Genomic DNA, 19,793 nt, shown 5'->3' with positions numbered 1-19,793 from the left:
TTCTTTTTTTTTCCCATGGAAATCAGTTTCTGAAGTAAAGTAGCCCTTTAGGTTAGATATTAGCAAATTTAATTTGGTGTCTCATTTGTGGGAACAGCTTGGCTGTGTCTGTTCTCACTCCTGACCTTCCAAATCAGGAGCTTTCCTTGGAAAGAACTATTGGAACATCATCAAAAATAACTAGCATTTCTTTGAGTTTTGCTTTTATTTATATCAGAGCACTAAATTTGGAAAATGAGATGTCATTTGAGATCCAACAGTCTTCTTTTGTAGAGATAAACTGCAGTTAAAGTCTCAGCTAGCCACAGTATAGGATTAGTGAACCTAAAATGACAAATTGCAGTGTTCAAGCAGGGGAAGCCTCAAGCTTCATTCCTGCATCCAGCCTCACGTTTGGCATGGTGTGCCACAGGGAAGGGCCAGACTGCCCACACCACAGTGCTCCTCCAGCTGCCAGCTCCTTCAGCAGGCACCCTGAGAAAGTGCTGAACTAGGGCAGACTGAGAAAATTCAGTTTCATCTGTCTGAATTATTTTTCTTTTTAATTATCCATCTTTAGATCCTCAAAATATATCCACTCTGTGAATAAATAATCCATTTGTGGTCCTATTAAAACTTCATTGCAGTCTATAAAATGTGTATGGGTAATTAAAAAATGGGTAAGTAATAATTCATGGTGCTGCTTTATCCCAGTGTGAGGTTTAATAAGACTTCACATTGCACATCCACAACAATGAGCAACACCTCTGTTCTTCCCTGTTGTGGGCAACAGGCAGTGAAAAGAGCCAGCAAGTGTTTATCCTACCAGTGTCAGACTTCCCTTGGGAAGGCACCAAGCTACACAGCAGCAAGCACCTCTCAGGAAACCATCCACTATTCCAGGCTGAAAACAAGAGCTACAGCAAAAGCAGCTCATCTCTAAACTTTGAAGCAGGAAGGAATGCCCAGTCTGTACAGATGCAAGGCATTTTCTGACTTCAGCAATTCAGGGACCTTTGCAAAGACAGAGAGCACTTGCCAGGACCAGTAGGAGAAAATCTTTAGGACATTAAGGCCAAGACTTTATAAAAATACTCTCTATAATTTTGCATTTCATTTCCAAAGACTTTAGGCAGAGTGAAATAAATGTTATACGTAGAAGCTGTGCATGTCCAATGGGCCCGAGGCTGAGGATTTTGGTTTTCCTGGCTTTGTAAATGATTGAATATAGTTTGTAGCTGAGTTTTATTTTGAGTCAAGGCCTGATCCTTACACACAGCTACATCCAGCTCAAGAGCTAAGTTTGACTTGCAGACCCCGTTTGCAAAGAGAATGCAGCTTCTTCAGCACAGGCAACTCCTTAGGAAAAGAGCGAGATAAAGGAAGGGCAATTAATGAAAAGAAGAGATTGGAATAAAGGCACGGGAGGGGCAGAACACACACACACCTTTGTTCTGTTGATGGCGCTCTACCACAGGGAGATGAAGGCTGAGACCTACGGAATCCTGTGGCAGGACAGAAACACTCAGGCTCTGATTCTCTGGCTTAGGGAACAGCCGCTGCATGGCTCCCGTCTCACCACGGGATGTCACCCTCCGCCAGCTGCACTGCAGACACCTCCCAGGGAAAAGGAAAAAGGACTTTTCCCTCTTTCCCTAGGAATGGAGTCGAGCTGCAGTGTAGGAGGACGAAGTGGAGTGGCTAAAGAGGAGGAGAATGAAGGTTTGCTGCAGCCTTTGAGCTCAGTGGGGCAGAATTGAGTCGCTTGCTGCTAAATACAGACACACAAACCCTGGGGACTGGTTAAACTGTTTCCCTTCCAAAAAACCCCATGAGAAGCTTCAAAAGAAAAACAAAGCAATCAATAGTTTAGAAGGAAATTTTATTAAAGAACAACCTGGAGTGCAGGTTCTCAGGACAAATGCATACCTTTGGATGCAGTGGAGTACACAGGTACGTATACAGTAGTTTGCCTGCTACATGTTTGGAAGCTGAAAGAGACCGTGATAATCTGTACTGCACAGTTCATCTCCATTGTTAAAAGTTGCCAAAAATTTGCTTGTGGATTGCTAACAGATACTTGGTTATGTGTGTGCACTACATATTGCACAAGACTTTTTGATTAAGCTATTACTTGTGCAATTGAATCACAGTTAAGTGTTACGTCAAGCATATTCAAACATATATTTGTTTCCTTTTCTCAAAAACAGCACGTCACTACAAAACTGCCATTAAATGTTACATATTTACAAAAATATACAAATAACACTTTTCCCCATTTTTGACAACGCACCAATTATGGATTTATTTCATTCTTCACTTGAGCCCTGTTACTGTATACAAAGAAACCTGCTTAAAGTCAAGGTCACCTGAAACAAAATTAGGAGAAGGCATGTTCTGTTTTCACAAATGTGCAAAGGCAGAAGGAGAGGGCTGTGTAGCCATGTATGTTAAAGGTAGGGGTTATAGCATACTGATGACTGCTAAGAACCTTCACATGGAGTGGAATAACCCCCTGGTCAAAAATTAGGCATTTGCTGACCAAGCAGTCATACAATTCAGTTCTACCTCAGTTGTAATTAGCTTACATCTATCCAAGAATTCTCATGCTAGCAATGGGAATAAAAATTATGGCTAAAATCAATGAGTAACCTGTGAGTAACAGGTGCATTGAGAAGACTGATTTTAACCTGCAGTTGCTTTCCAGATTCACCGTGGATGAAATCCTTCTGTGACACAAAGCTGAACTGACAATGTCAGTGGAACTGCATGGACATAAATTAGGGTAGAATTTGGCCCTGCAATGCCAAATAAATGATGTTCCACATTAACAACAGGGTAGAGAGACATGCTTTGTGAATCTTCACAAGACATATGTCAAGTCTAGTTTTTATTTCATAGCCTTTCATATACTTACCGAGAGCTGCAGCACTAATTAACCACGAAATATGATTTAGGCTTGGTTTAATTACCATTTCTTCCTGTTTTGTTTTCATGGGTAATGTCAGCAAAATCTATATTTATCTGTCTACACCTGGATTAAGAGACTTTGCACCCACCTGTGCTGGAACAGCCAAAGATGCCCTGTAAATAAGCTGGCTTCCATCTTTTGCTCTCAAAAAGGAAAATTCTCCCATTCCAACTCTCATCTCTCCAAATATTCCTCCAATCTAGGATGAAGCAATATTCCTAGTGCAGCTTCATAAATATAACAAGTTAATACAACAAGTTAATTTCATTTAGGTGAGGAAGGGCAATACCTGATGCCTCCTAAATTCACACTTTCAATGCACTAGGGGGGTATTCTTTAAAACCACCTTCTACAAAGAAACCTATCAAAGTTTAATGGAAAGATAAATCACAGGTGCTGTACATATTTCTTGAAATAAGTGGGAGGTAAAACAAAAAAAGTGGAAGCTTCCCAAAGCACTCTGCCAGATGATCAAGTTCCCCACCCTCTTCCAATCTGCTATTCCTCTGCAAACTTCTTGTATTTATTTTTCCTCAGCCACACGGAAGAGGACGAAAATTAGTTAATCACCTTTTAACATCAACCCAGTTTTTTGACAGAATGACAATCAGAGAAAAACAACTCAGAGAAGACTGGGATCAAGAGAGGAGAATTGAAGTATACTTCTCCATTTGATTATGTTTTCCCTTCAGAGCCTTCTGCACTGCAGCAAGCACAACCCATGACTTTACACCCATGAGAAAATAAATCACAGCCTGTCAGCGACAAATGAAAAAAAGGATCTGTACTCAAAGGCCTGGTGTGTATATGAAATGGAGGAACTCTCTGTTCCGAAAATTAAAATTTCTAGTCACATGTTCAGTAAACTCCAATCACTGGTGTTTACCCTCAGGAATACTACACCAGCTCCATTCATCTTCTTTAAACATTATAAAATTACAACTCATACAGGCATTCTAGCAAATCACATTTCAACAGTAGAAATGGAAGAGACAGACTATAAAATGATTCTTTTCCCTTGTCTCCTAGCTCAGTGCTGTTCTAGGGAGGAGCACCATTAGCAAATGACCCCCAGTCATCTGGAACACACATACAGGCATCTCATCTCTGAAAGCAACATCTTTTCCATGCACCTCAGATGGGATGTTGCTGCAAGTCAGATCTGTCTTAAATTATATGTAGAGATGGTAATAATTTTGCATGTTCCTTGTGCTGCAATTTAGACTCACGGTTTAAAGCCTCTTCATGCAACCAACAAAACAAAATAGTTGCCATTACAAATCAAAGTAAGCTTCAAGACTTAACCTAAACAAAATCAACAACGTGGTAAAACCATACACACTGGTAACACAGACTTTCTCCCTGCTTTTCCTTGTTCTATTTAGTCCTGTTCTCCCCTCCCTCCCACATCTCTCTCACATTCCCTAAGACAGGCTGTACCCTGCCAAGGTACCGCTGGGCTTTTCAATGATCTTACTCCCATTACATTCTCCAAGCTCCTCCAGCACGATCATTCTGCCAAATATATCTGGTGACTTTGCTTAAATTTGTATTTTATGGAACTTGAATCCAAGCCATTTTCCCCACCCTCTAGGAAAGGTTTCATACAGAGCCATAAACCTGTCAAGCCAAATTGCTCCCGACCCTCAATTAACAAAGAATTCTCTTTACTTCACCTATTCTTCAGCTTTGGGTTGTAACAATTTCTCTAAAAGGCTGTGTCTCAGCTTGGGTCTCAGTATTTCCCATACTGAAATACAAATGCAGCCCAGTGGTCTGGCAAGGTGCTCTACCCCTGCTGCAATTCTGTACCTGCCAGACTGCAAGGCTGGCAAAGAAAGCCAGCCCTTGCTGTGCTCCAGGAAACTCATGGGAACACCATGTCTCAGCCATTAACCCAAAAGGAGGCAGGAGAAGAGATCTGGGAGATAACAGATAACCATCTTTGCCAATTAAATACATAATTTTACTACAGACCAATGGCAAAACCAATATATACACTGGAGAGAGAGGAAATGCTGGTTTTTATTCTTTCAGGCAGTATAATACTCATCCACATCTCAAACTAGAAGCAGATGCTCTGTTGGATGAACATCTTAGAGAAGTTCTTGAAAAGTAAAAGATAAGATTTCCAGAAAGGTTCAGCAAAAATGAGAGCCAAAATTAAAGCTTAAAGGATTAAAGATACTGAAGTGGGAAAGAACCAGGAAGGATGGACTGCAGTGACACAAAGCCCAGGGAACCTCATCTACTCACACAATACAGCAGAGCTTAGAGGAGAGGCAGGGATGGGGAAGACTGTGATTCTTCTTGCTATCAGCTGGGACACAGTAGGGTGCATATCCAAATAGAAACACGACAGTAACATAAAGGAGAACAAAAAGCAAAGAAGGAAAAAGTGAACTGTAGAAAACTGTCATCTGGAGAAGCCAGGCAAGGCAGAGCCATAAACAGCAGCAATAATGAAAGAGAACAAAAGGACTACAAAACAGGGGTGGGAGGAAAGGAGGAGAAACAGAAAAGAGTGGAAATTTGGCCTTTTTTTTTTTTTTTCTTTTTTTTTTTTTTTTTTTTGTAGTTTCAGAAGCTACTTGCAAAGATTTGGAAGCATTAAACAATGCAGGTGACTTCATGAACAGTTACTTTGCTACTTCAGCATCTCAGAAGATTAACCCCAAAGAGAGGAGTGTATTTACAAGTAAATGGAGCCAATGAATTTGGCAATTCACTGGGCAGTTTGTTTTTGAAGATATTCTGTAATTTTCACCATTTAGAGGCCCTAATGTGAACCTGAAGCATAGATGTGGTGCATTACAATATTTGGACTAGTTTTACCATTCACAAGCTGCCAACGTGGCTGCTACTGCTGTTTGAGGTCACGCTTCCTCTGCACAGTCCTTTCTATCCAAAACCCATAACAAGAATATCTCAAAAGCCACATGGATATAAGCCTGCTGTTCTCCTGTATGAGCTGTCCTCATTAAAAGTATCTCTTTCACCATTTCAGAAAGATTTCATTTTTAAACTCTTTAATCAATAAGCAGTGTGAATTAATACTTTTTCTAAAAAGCGAATAAGCCAATTCATTCGCTTTGATCTGCAAGAGCAGACACTGTCAGTAAGAACTAAATATAAGTATCAAAAGCTGACTAAAATTAGCAACAAATAACATAGAAATATTAAGACATGTTAAGAAAGTTATTTGGAATGCCTGGCCTTCCTGGTGATTAATATACTCATTATACCATTAAAAATACGTGCAAAAAAGGCATATTATTTAAGCAGTGTCAGGTACTGCTGCTTGTATTATTGCTGCTTAACAGGGCTTTGTGTCCACTGTGTTGCAAGTAATCATTGTAAAGATGCAAATTTTACAGAAACTCAGAAATCAAGGCTGATCAAAACAGACAAAGCTTGTGTGAAATGCAAGTGTTGCAAAGAAAAAATATTAAGCAAAATTACTTGTGTAAGGGAAAGAGAGCACTCTGTCAGGGCTAGTAAATGTTCTGAAAGAAAATCAATCTGGAAGGGAGGCAAAGAGTTGGCAAATAAGAGTATGTATTTTTAGAGATACTTCTAAAAAGTATTTAATGCAAATCATAACAGCTCTTTGATAAGGATTTTTTCACACAGCTATGTTGTTGTATTGCAGAATACATATTTCTAAGCCTTCCAGTATTTCTTATGTTAGAAACTGTCTTACAGAAGATCAACTCAGCTACCAGCATATAAACTAGCTGGAAACAGTAATGCTGACAAGCTTCACATATGAAAAAAAAAAAGGTACGAAAAGAATGGAAGTCATACATGGCTCCACAATTCATAGTTAAAGTAATTTGCTACTCCATTTAACAGGAGGAAAAAAGCTGGGACTGAAGATTTACAGAAATGAGATCTCATATTAAAAATCATGAAGCTAACTTGCTGTACATATCAATTTCAATGGAAAAATATTCCAAGAGGATGCTTTCTTTACCCTCCAGAGCAGCCTGAAGTCTCATTACAGGTTCTTCTTTCCCCAATAACCTGCACTCTCTCTGCTTATGCAACACACTTGAAAAGAAGGAACAAATAAGAACCTTTTCTGCATGACATTCCCATCCAGATTTGGGAAATGGGCTGTTCTAGGCTGTCTCAACAAGGAGCAACCCTTCTGCACCCCCTCCAGTCTGAGCGGGCACAGAGAGCTGGAGGCAATGTTGCTGAAGTCATCAGCTGGGGACAAGGGCTGGCTTGGGACAGAAGATTATGAATTTGAGAGGGCACAGCTTGACATTTCCCAAAGACTGCAGGGTTAGGCTATTAATTGCAAAAGCTAACCAGGGGTCTGAGTTATTTGTCACTTTGATGATTATAGCCTAAAAATAAGTCAAAACCATTACAGGAATAAAAATGCATTTAAATGGCACTGAGAGGGCAAATGCTAAGAAGCTGACAGGAAATACAGAACATGAAAATACAAACTTAACATTAATATAATTGTCTGAGCAGACCTTACTTATAGTCAATGAAATACCAATCTAATGAAGGTTTTAGGTTTTCTCAGACTAGTACTGGCTATGTGCCAGTCTCTTGAAGAAAGTTGTAGAAGAAGTATGCAGCTGGGACTAAAACAGAGAAAATGAGCCAGGAAGCAGCTTTTTGGATGGACTTAAAAGATAAAACAAAATTTTGCATCTCAAAAATCAAGATTTATGAGGGCAAATGCTTATAAATTTTGTCCTGGTGGAAATCCAATATTTTGAGAGAAATGGGCACTTACTTTCATCTAAAATGCTGAAATAAAAATGAATATGGAAACAATATAGTGGTATCAGTCAATATACAATAAAACAACTACAATAACTCCAACTGGCAGGGACTGTGCAATGAAATAAAATGTTTAGTCTCTCTATTCCCCTGAAGTCTCATTAATGAAAAAATTACAAAACATTTTATTAGGAAACATAGAAAAAATCCATGACTGAAATTGTCATCGATTCTATCTACTTAGAAATATTGACTTGAAATAACACTAGAAATTCAAAACTTATCAGAACCTCTGGTTCATCATCAAAAAGCTACTGCATGTATTTAATTTCTTATAAGGACTTTCTTTTTCTCACACATTATTTTTAGCATGTATGTGTGTAAGGAGGATGGAAATGACTGCACTTCCATTCTATTAATCTCTATTAAAGATACAGCATACAGTAGTAGAGTCTTCCCACTAAGGGAAGGTCTCATTGGACTGAAAACTCAGCTAACCACGATAATCATGTCAGATGAAACCTGCTTTGCACTAGGAACTACTAATGGCAAAGCAATGTTTTGTCTTTCTCTACAAGACAGTTAACAAATCATCTACTTTATATGAATAAACAGCTTACTCCTCATTACACCAGTCATTGAAAGAAGAAAATGTATCAAGAAGGATTTAATTCAATGAGAAGATCATAAAAGAGTTCCAAGAAATTGGATGTGAATTGTGGATAACAACAACATCTCGCCTCAGGCCTTCTGTTTCTTCACAGCCATTTCCACCACCCTCTTCAACAGAGTATAAAAATATACACTGGTTTATATTGCTTACATTATTGAAAAATTAATTAACACTGTGTGCATTTTCCCTAAATGTCCTCTGAGCATTTCTGAGTATTTTATATGGATGGGCTGTTCCAAAGCCACATAAAACATTTAATGTCAAAAGAAAAGCAAAGATAACAGCTGTAAATCTTGATGGTTCTGTTAGAATGCTTCAGATCATACTGCTTGGAGCAGTCTGAAAAGCACAGAGTGTTATTGAAATTGCAAATACATCAGATTTTAAGAAGGCCAAAAGAGGCCAATGAGGCCAGTACACTGCCAGTTTTTTAGATTCAGTATAGTTCAATATCAGTGCTGATAAATATCACTGTACCCATTTTTATAAGGTTTTCAATCAAATAACAATGCAGAGAAGTGAGTTCACAATACTAGTGTGCAACAGCAAATTCACAGCCAATGCTGCAGTGCTACCACATAACAGTATGTTCCAATAGCAGTGTTGAAACAAAATTACCTTTTTTTTTCTTTTTTACCAGTGATGCACCTTTTTTGAATTATGCATTTTTACATTTATACATAATTGCAGCTGGTTTCAGTAGAGAACTTTTAAGAACAATGATAATTACAAGTGAAACAAAGAAAGTTAAACCATTACTTTGTGGTCACAAAATTCTTTTGCTCGGATGATCCTTAACAAGCAATAATGAATTTAGCCTCACAATATCCCTGCGAGGTAGGTAATTACTATCAGCCCCATTTTACAGGTGGGGAAACCAGAGGGAAGTAACTTGCCCAAAGTCTGGGTACAGAATCCAAGTATCTGACAGTCATCCTCTGTTTCTTAGCCACCACATCACCCTTCCCACTAAAAAACATAACTAAAATATGTACAAATACTGCATGTGTGCATGGACACATGTGTGACTAGCACTTGTGCATAGAAGCAGCTCTGTGTTTCTGAATATTCATGTATCAGGATTTTAGATACACATAAAGAATAAAAAGGTATTTATTCTTTATGTGTATCTAAAGATTTGAGAACTAGCACTAGTGAGTCTTTTCATTTACAGGTAAACCAAGACACCAGGAATGAGAAAATGGTAAAAAGTTCTCAGTTCTAAAATAATTCATTTAAAAATTATTCTTGCAAGGAAATCAAAGGCTTCCTTTATTATCTGCTGGGTATTATTAATACAGTTATGGCAATACCAACATGTCTTTAGGAAACTGTTTTTAAGACATGACAAACCAACCTCACAGGAATGCTGTATGAATCAAATTAATAAGCATTGGAAAAAAATATTACAGGCACTACACTGTGCTAAGTGTTAATTAGAGTACCAAGCAGTTAAATAATCTAAGTTCCAAAAGACTCCTGTGATCAGAGACACAAATCATCCTGAATTAAATGTATAAAAGTAGCTGTTCAACCATAAATTAGTTGCGTGACCAGTTCCAACTGTGTGACAACAACCCCAAGCTGGAGCTTCCATCCCTTTCCTTGTCTATGAAGCTGGTTTACCACTCACCTGCCCTATACAAACAACCTATTTCAGATTTATTTCACAGGATGATGTAAGATAGTTGCAATGTTATTTTATTCTCTGCTCCAGCTCGTTTCTACTAGAAAAAGCAAGAAGAGCTGGTGAGGAGAGAAGGCCCCTGGTGCAATGATCCCAAGAGTTTCCAATTCACAGCATGTTTTGTATATGCACTTCTCTTCAAGACTCAGATACATTTAAGACCTTGGATTTCCATAGTCTGGCATACAACATTCAGCCAGGGCATTGCTTCTCTGTTAATAAGTTTACATGGCACTATACAACTAAATAGGCAGAAATCTTAGAACCATTTTTGTAATTGTTTTCCTGAGCAGTTTGCAAGTGCTTTTCAGAATCTTCACTCTAACTTCTCCACCTAGTTCCTTACAGTAAGTTTATAATCTAGATTTTCTTGTGCTTTACTTATACATCCTATGGGGTTCATGAGAGCCTACAGTACTGCACTGAGTTACTACCTCCCAATCCGCTGCATTTGATGATAATATGCTCTGTATTCACAGCTACATGGAAGAACGATTCCAATGCATACACTGATTTTAAGACAGTTCTTTTCTATTTGAGTAACCTTCATTATTTTCTGTTTGCATTTCCAGATGATGCACTGTCTGCATCCTTCTTAAACAAGGTGGTGTGCAAGCCTGTCGCTAGCATCAGTATGACATTCAGTGAGTACAGAGTTATTTATTCTCTATCAAAGGCAAAAAGTGAAGAGATTATATAGGTTTCTGAGAGAAGCATCCTAATCCCAGGCAGTGACACACAGGATGTGACACACAGGCTGTGACACACAGGATGCCAGACATTTAAACACACCACACCACACTTGTTTTCCTACATGGCTGAAATAAACTGCAGAGAAAAGACAGGAGGAGTGTGGATTCACTGCATCGCCATTCCCTAAGCATGCAGAGGTCAAGACTAGGAAACTCTGACCCAAGTGAAAAAACTGGGATTAGGAAACAAGGACCTGACTCACAAACCTTTCTGCAGGCAGCTCCTCCAGAAGCCCTTCCCCTGCTGTCCCTGCAGAAAAAGGGGCCAGTGGTGGTAGGGACTGAGAGATCCCCTGTGGTGATGGGAAGGAAACAGGAAGCCCTAAATCCATTCCCATCATCCCCATGACCCTTTGGATTGTCAAACCAACCCCAGTGGAAAAGGTCAGGTTGGGGTTTGCCCACTCCCACCAGCAAGGGCAAATGCCAGGGGAAATCCCAAGCAAGTATGCCGTGGGAAGGAGATGGCAGTGCTACCCAGCCCTTCCCAGAGCAGAACTCTGACCCACCCGGCACAGCTGCCCTTATAGGAAGTGTTAAAAAAATAACCATAAAAAGAAAACTGTGTAAAATAGGTATTTACACTCTCTGGAAATTTAAAAAGAGACAGGCCACCAGCCTAGGGTTTAACAGGAGAACTCATCTGGCAGCTGCCATTATCCTAGAGGGGCTCGCTCAGGAAAAAATAAAAAGAGCAACTAAAATGACTGTCTGCGAGTGAAGGCACCTGGTCTGGAAAGAGCATCAAGCTGGTGTTTTTCTTTCACATGTGATGGGATGGGGGGAGATACTGCTGCTGATAGTTTTTCAGGACTTGCTACACTTACAAGAGAATTATTGTACATTACAAGAAATCCTAATTAACATTTTACTTCCTTTAATCCTCAGAAGGGCCTAAGCCTAAATTTGTTAGATTGTCTCACACATGTTTAAGTTAAGAGCTGGTCTCAGCTAGGAGTGCATTTGTCTCTCCCTCAGTCCTTTCCCAGTACAGAAACACTTGGCCTACTAAAAAAATTGTCATTGTGATCAACCATCTTTTCTGGTCTAGTCACTTGTGTAAAAATCACCTTTTCAGGCTGAAGACTCAAAGCCTTCCACTGAAAACCTTAATTAAAAATATAATTACAAAGTTACAGTCAATCATTCTAAAAATAAACATAAAGAAATAGAGCATATACAGAAAAGAAACAAGGTGGCATTGAAGGTGCCTAGGGCTACAAATTTGCTACCATAGTTTGAGTTTCAGTCGAAATGAGTTCCCAGGCCATAGAGTGAACACAAGACACGTTATCCTTCGCCCTTGGTAACTGATGATGGATGCTTTTTTCCACAGGACTGATAAGATACCTCCTCTCCATCAGCATTTACAGCCATGTTTGCAATTTTGGGACATCACCAGGGAAAAATAAAACGGTACAGTGAAGAGTCTTTCGGTTTTTGTGTTCAGCTGCAAGTATCAGCTAACCAGGTAACTGTGCATCTCTCTGGAGTTGATGCTCAAAACCACGCCTGAGTGATTGCCTAGGGAGATACAGAAACAAAAGGCCAACATTAGTGCATTTCAGGTACTCCACAATAAATCCCCCTTTTATTGCAGAGACAAGTAAATTGCATAAAAGAGTGTCTTTATCAAACAACAGGTCAGGTGAAGGTTGGTGCAACAGCTCCATGTACCTACAGCACACTTTTGCACAAAGCTTTTGCTCATGGTGGTGGATTTGTGGTGAATTCCTAGGGTTTCTATCCCAGTGACAGCATAAGTTGGTTCTCTTTGTGGCTTATAAAGGTGTAGTTGTCTCGAGGGGTGCAGGTGAGGGAGGAGAATGGAACCTGAGGCGTCCATTCGACATGCCACTGACCTGGGACTGGACACTGACCGGCATCAGCAATAAGGGAACTCTGTAGCTGCTCAAGTTGCCACTTCTCCCAGAAGGAGTCACTGCAAGGTAATGGTGTTGAGGAGTCCCAAGGTGGGGGTTGCGATAAAGTAGGCAACATAAAATATATAGAAAACAAAAAAAGTGGATGGGTGAGTCTGGAAATACTGTACTGTGGAAATTCAAAAGTTATGAGAAGAGAACAAACAGAAACCCAGGCCTGTAACTCCCTGCTGCGCATGGAGTGGGGGCAGCTACTGACATCTCCCAAGAGGGAGGGAGAAAGCTCACCAGAACTAGGAGGGATCTCCATAGCAAAGGAACCTTCTGCAAATAATGTAGTAAACCAGAATTTAATATAAAGCAGGGATTATAACATGTCTTATAGTCTAAACCAGATAAAATAGAGTATCATTAATGGGAATATTTTCTTGGCAGTACTGAGCAATACCGGAGCTAGTGGAAAGTATTGCAAATAACAAAACAGTAGAGCAAGCAGGAGTGTAGTTTTATGTATTAAATAACATCTTCTGTCTAAAAGCTGTACAGTAGCTGAAAAATACAAATGATTATGACCACCAAAATGAGCTTTCTACACTCTCCTGGAAAGTCTGCTGCTGCAGACAGCTTGGCTGAAGCACAAATCACCTCAAAATCACATTCATGTTCTTATGTCATCAGAACATCATGATCTTGTACTCTTCAGCCGAAAAATAATGCTCTGCTCAGACAGAAGATTTTTGTTTTCTCTGAGTAACAAGTGCAGGGCAAGCAGAGATTAATTCTATATGTGTTACAAATCAGGGTAGCATTTCTTTATTAGAGCATCCCAAGCTGCCTTCTTTTAAATAAGCCACGAGGGATTTTCTACCATTAAAAGAAATTATGCTTTTGTACTAGAGGTGTTTGAATGCTCCACTTTAATAGGCCTGTCTGCAAGGACCTTGTTAGCATTCAGCTTCTCCTCTAAAGACCCTGGAGACGACATGACCAAACAAATTTAACATAGACTTTGTTTTTCCAGGTTTGCTTTTGGAACTAACTCCGGTAAAGTCAGGGGAGCAGCAAAGGTCTTCTTGAAAAATTAGAATGAAAGCAGTGATACTCATACACAAGGTTGCCAGAGAAGAGATAGAAATACACAAAGCAAAGCAAGAGGCTGGATTCTTCCCTTGTGTTCAAAGCTAACACCTCCAAGAACCTAGAAGCAGCACACAGTTCTGCAAATGAAAATAAAGACATCGACAACAAACAGAAAAGGTGAAACCCAAAATAAAGAAATCTCTCGTCAGTGCAGGTTCTATCTTGCCCAGGCTACCTCAGGTGCAGCTAAAAGACATCTTCTTCCTTGGGGTTCACAAAGATGTTACAATTGCCTTTCTTACCATCAATCTACTGCTACAAATCCCAAAAGCTTTGGATCATCTGATTTATTTTCACAAATTTCCAGAAATGGAACTGGGTGTTGTTTACACTGTCCTACAATTTTCAGACTGTGACCTGAGAGCAGTCTGAAGACAATGTACTATAGATCAGAACTCCCTGTTGCATTAAAACTAACCACAGGGTGCCAGGAAATACACTTCCACCTGACACTGAAATCATTTGCACTGAGATACTCACAGAAAGTTTCCCTCATGGGTTCTTTATAACCACCTAATGAATACTAGAAAATCAACAGCTAAATTAAGGAAGACTTATGATACTTTTAATACATTAATAAATTTAACGTTTCGAATAACAGAAACTTTAAATGCCATTGGAATGTGAAGGCAAATAAAGCAATGGATCTCCATACAATCCATCTGAAATCACAGAAGCATTGACTCTACAACTCCTTCTGGCCTGAACTCAATTTTTCACTAATTCATGGGATTATTGAGTGAATTCAACTGTTGCAGGTTATATCCCATTCTACCAAATATAATTTATCTCTAAAATTGTCCAAGTCAGTCTCCTGACATTAAACTACTATGTCTGTACTCATGCTCTGTATAGCACATCATCCATACATTAGTCTGTATCTCAAGCAAGCCAAAAGGTGATTGAGATAATCCCTTGTTACTGGTATTACCATTTGCATCTTTTTGAGACTGAACAGAAAATGAAAAAGAATTAAAATGAAAAGAAACATCATTTTAAAATCAACTACTTATGAAAATTTATAAGCTAAAAACGAAGTTACCTCTTGCGTTACCTAGTGTTTGAGAGTCCAGATCATCATCAATAAACTCCTCACCCTGGATGATGTTCTGGGTGTCCTCACTGTGATTAACAGGGCTTGTCATTTCCTGCTCTTTTTCATTGTGCATCTGGGCGTAGACATTTCTGCCTGGCAGTTTCCTAAATGGGACAAGAAGAAAAAAATTTGGGATGGAATTCTTTTGTGTCACACACACAGAGGCATCAGAGCAGAGCTCCAGCAGGGCAAAGCTGTTCCAGAACAAAAAAAATCATCACCAATCCCATCCTTCCTTAATTGTGTGATTATAACCTAAACTAACCAACTCTTTGTTCTCTGTCATGGTTTTGTATAACCACCTTATCAGGATCTCCAGACTAACATAATATTTAAGCATCCATTTCTAAGATTGGCAGATAATGAACTATGTTGAAAAAAATTACTAAAGCCACAGAAAACTTATTTTAAGAATTCAAGCAATAAAAGGGCCCAGTGGGTGTTCATTCTTGGTCTCAGGTGCCTTCACATACATTAAGCTGGGCTGCAATCATCATCACATCTCCCTGAGCATGTGGGCTGACACTGAAGTGTCATAGCATCAGATGGCACTCATAGTCTATCAGGGTCAGGGAGAAAAAGTCAAGAGAAGTCCAGGAGACAGGCAATGGAAAGGAGCAGAGACTGAAGAGCCAGGAGGCCAGGACCAAGGGGGAAGGAGTAAGAACATAAACAGGCATCAGTAAGAGCACAAGACAGGGGAGGCTGGTTAGGTTTGGCAGGCAGCACTGGAGGAGACAGAGTATAAAGTTTGGACTGGGAATTGATGAATTAGAATAATTCCACAAGAGACAATAATTCACTCACTCTGACTGGAATCTAGAGAAACAAAAAGCATTTTATTAAATAATCATCCCGGCTGAGACTGGGAAGCTTAAGACTTAATAATGGTAAGGGGTTCTTAACTAGATTAATTTAAATTAGACTTGGTCAACTCAAAGGGGAAAATCAGAGACTGCTAGCTTTGCTACAGATTTTGTGGTTTAAAGATTCCTCAAGAGCCATACCCTTTGTGCTGTAGCTGTGTTCACCTGCAGTCTGCCTAGGCACATGAGGACATCCTTTCCCAAGCATCAAGCAGACACTTCAGATTAGGGAGCTGCAGGCTCTAAGCTCCATTTCCTACAGTGCCAGAAGCTGCTTGACAGCTTGAGCAGCATGACAGCAGATCATGGCTGTCAAACTCTGTGCTTAAAGCCAGATTATTACAATGGGCAGAAAAGAAAAACAATGAGAAGAAAAGAAAAAAAATAGGGTTGAACAGCTGTGGTTTCTGTTGAGCCTCTTTAGACAGTGAGAGAACAGAAAAAGTGACACTAATTTTTAGGCATCTCTCTAAAAGCAACCATCTCCTGCTCCAAATTACAGCAGCAGTTTAAAGGCTGGATAAATATACAGATTATTCTATTTTCTCTAGGCTTTTGAAGAAGATCCATTTTAAATGCCATTTCACAAGAGGGTGGCTTTAGCAAGGGGCACCATTTTAATTTGAGATAAAAAAGTAGCTGCAACAAACGATTCTGAAAAACTTCCATTGCATCAAAGTAATGAAAACAAATGGAACTTACTAATAAATTAAAGATAACTGAAGATAATCTTGTCCCTTGAATCTGAGCAATCCAAAAGATAAATTGAGTCCTAGATATCTACACAAACACACATTTCTGTATAGGTATATGTACACACACACATACACACAATTATATCTCTAAATAAAAATGAGGTGTTTTATCCCATTATTTACAAGCAGTACAAAACCAAAAGGAGAAGGACAAGGAAGGAAAGAAGGTTTGATGACAAAATGCTGTGTTATTGTGATCACTTCAACAGGTCTGATGGCTCCTCCAACAAAAACATACACATAAAGCCAAGCCCTGCATCACTCTCCTTTCATTATATGGATAAAAAAAGCCATTTTGCAAGAGGGAAGGACATTCCTCAGAACCAAAACAAATACATGAGGTAATTAAATTTGATTTTTTTTTCTCTAGGGCCAGTAACTCCAGACTGTTTTTAATGTTTCTGGTAATGAAACTGGTCATGTGGAAAACTATTCTCTCAATCAGACCTGCATCAAACCTGTCAAACTGCTCACTTTCAGTCCATCATCAAAAGCCTAAGGGAGACCAAACCCAGAAGAATGTCTCTGTAACACATCTGCAGAATTAGCACATATGTTTCTACAATAATTATAATAACCTTCTCTGAACTATTTCTGACAGATTGGAGAAGCATCAATGACATTATCATAACAATTTTGACATCATAAAAATGTTAAACATCTCAAATCCATATGGAACATCAGACCTTTGCAGTCAAGTAAAGGGAGAAGAACTGCTAGTGTGACTACTGCCTATGAAACCAGGTTAACAAAGTGTGTCCTTTAGTGTAAATCCTGAGGCTTCAACTCACAGCTCCTGCATGGCTTACTAGTTAGAGATAACCATGAGCAGAACATATACTAGTAAATATATTCAAGAAAAATGAAGAAATCTCTCAAATTCACAACCAACCATTAAATGTATGGTTGCTAAGATCATTTCCTTATGGTTAAGAAATAAAAGGAGAAAAAAAAATTGTGAGCTGTTATTTCTCGCTTGCCTTCTCCTGCCCAATTCTGCTAAGTGCAGATCCTTTGGGGAAGGTATAAAGCTGAGGTACTCAGTACTTCCACACTTTCCTTTGCTTCTCACACTTGCATGGAAAAGACTGTAACATTGAATGGATTGGAGGAAGGAGAATATCACAGGCCTTGAGAAGACACGTACTGTGGGCATTAGACCTTTTATACACTACAGAGATCTCTCTGTGTTTCATAGTGGTTCAGCTTTACTCAACCACCCTGAAGGAAATGATAGTCCAAGCCTTTCCAAGAGGCATTTTTAGCACATGTGCCAGATATTCTGTTTACGAGGGACGACCACACTGGGGGATGAAATAGGATGTGGATACTGGAGCCTCACTAAAGATGGGCCTGATTCTGGCAAATTTGTTTCTTATTGTTTGAACATGCAGGAAGGAGGCTGCCACCCCTACATACATAGAGTAAAACTCTAGTGTACCCTGATGTGCTTTGCTCTTTCTCAAGAAGCAGTTAATTTTGAGTCCAGTGTAACTGTCTGAAGCAGGCAGAGCTGGAATTCTTGGGTCTACATAAAAGACTACTGTGAAAACATGACAAGACACGAAATTTGACCCAAGAGATTTGTATCAGCAATATGAAAATTGAAAGCACATTTAGAAGAACAGACAAGAAGATCATGCAATAGTTTCTTTGGGGGTTTAACTCATCTGCAAAATGCATGTGCTTCACATCCATCACTGGAGACAATTACCTCTTCTGAACAGCACTCCATGGTTTACATTTTTAGTTCCCTTTGTTTTTCCTGTAGCATTTTATTTCAATCATGAAAAAGAAGAAATATTATGCCTGCTTTGAGGACCATAAAAGTATGAGCTAGAGATGTAATTCTGCACACTGCTACTAAACATCACAGCACATGATTTTCACCAAGCTCTCCATGTCCGACACCTTTTAGAAGATATTCCAGGAAGTACTTTGTTTTCCTTCCTTTATTCACAAATTCTAATCAATTCATACCCCAAACTGTTAGCACTTTAAAATGTCCAGCAGGAAGGATCAGCAGGAGGGGGATGTGATATTGATTCCTACTCATTTAAGCTCTAGTTTATTTGGCTTCAATTCCTTCTTTGTGAAAAAAAAAATTCATTCGCCTTTATGAAACTTCATTTATTTTGCAGAGGCTTGATTGAAATTCAGTTTAGTATAAAAATATGAACATATTCACATGGCAAAGAGTAGGGAATAATGCAGCATTTTCTTGGAACTTAAATAAAAATAACAAAAATAATAATCCATTAAATAGAATACTTCATTGTGGTGTTGACTCTATTATGTTTGGATAAATGTTCAGATGACTGATTTCTTTGTGCTTTAAGGCACTCCTGATATACTTGCCTCTTTCATTTCTGAAATCTTTTCTGCATGCTATTACTTTGATTTCTGAGGATGTTTTTACAAAATATTATGGAACACTAAATTAGTGCCTGTTTTTTTATCACTAAAAGGCATGGATTGGGACTAAGCTTGCTCTCATGGAACATAAAAGTAGTATAAGCAAGGTGGGGAAAAAAGATAGCTTTTCTTCAGAGACTGAAAATGAGATAGTAAGTCAATGAGGCAGAAAGATAACACAGTTCTGCTCCAGATTGTGGAAATGACCCAAGAGGGGGTTCATTTACCAAAATTGGTACTTGATAGTAGCAGACAAAAAAGGAATACACACAAAATGGTATAAATCTGGGTGAAGACGATTCATGGTGATTTGTGAAAACAATGCATGCAGCTTTAAGTACTAAAGTAGTTTGCATACAAATTAAAAGGTAAAGATTTTCATACTCTTTCAGAAAATCAAATTTGCTGCAATTAGCCAGGTAAAATACATAAGCACAAAAGCCACCTATTTGCTCTGGTTTGGCTACTCTAATATCCTGCTATTATACAGAAATGAAAAATAAGAAAATGATGATTTCAGATCTTCTGCTAGTAGCATTATGATTACATGGCAGCTTTGATGTGGCCAAAATATAATTTTCCTTTCCTCCACTTTGCCTGGTGCAGACAGTGCTATTTCCCTTCTCTATACTGTTGCCCAGGATCCCACACCATAAAGCTTCTTCTGAGAGGATGAAGAAATCTTTTCTGGATGGCAGCTTGAAAACCACAAAAAAATACAAACATTGTTTCAAAGGGAACGGAAGAAATGTGTTTTTACTGAACCAAATCTAGTAATGATGGCATGGTATAAAAAAATATATGCAGACCCCAGATGCACATTAAGA

General features: G+C 39.0%; 1 protein-coding gene across 2 annotated transcripts in view; it reads right to left on the bottom strand.

Moving 5' to 3' along the window:
* Positions 1–1,844: 1,844 nt before the first annotated feature.
* The window catches only part of SORCS2 (sortilin related VPS10 domain containing receptor 2), a 533,743-nt gene continuing 515,794 nt past the window's right edge, over positions 1,845–19,793 (bottom strand). The window contains exons 26-28 of one of the 2 annotated variants that reach the window (XM_059845225.1): positions 14,889–15,034; positions 12,674–12,753; positions 1,845–12,335 (exon numbers count right to left, since the gene is read on the bottom strand). In XM_059845225.1, coding sequence (XP_059701208.1) covers positions 12,312–12,335; positions 12,674–12,753; positions 14,889–15,034 — 250 coding nt within the window. In that variant the 3' untranslated portion in view covers positions 1,845–12,311. The remainder of the gene's footprint in view (positions 12,336–12,673; positions 12,754–14,888; positions 15,035–19,793) is intronic. The other variant, XM_059845226.1, reaches the window with a different exon arrangement.

The sequence above is a fragment of the Haemorhous mexicanus genome, chromosome 4, assembly GCF_027477595.1.
Source record: "Haemorhous mexicanus isolate bHaeMex1 chromosome 4, bHaeMex1.pri, whole genome shotgun sequence".
Taxonomy (NCBI): Eukaryota; Metazoa; Chordata; class Aves; order Passeriformes; family Fringillidae; genus Haemorhous; species Haemorhous mexicanus.
This window is presented reverse-complemented; position numbering and strand designations above follow the sequence as displayed.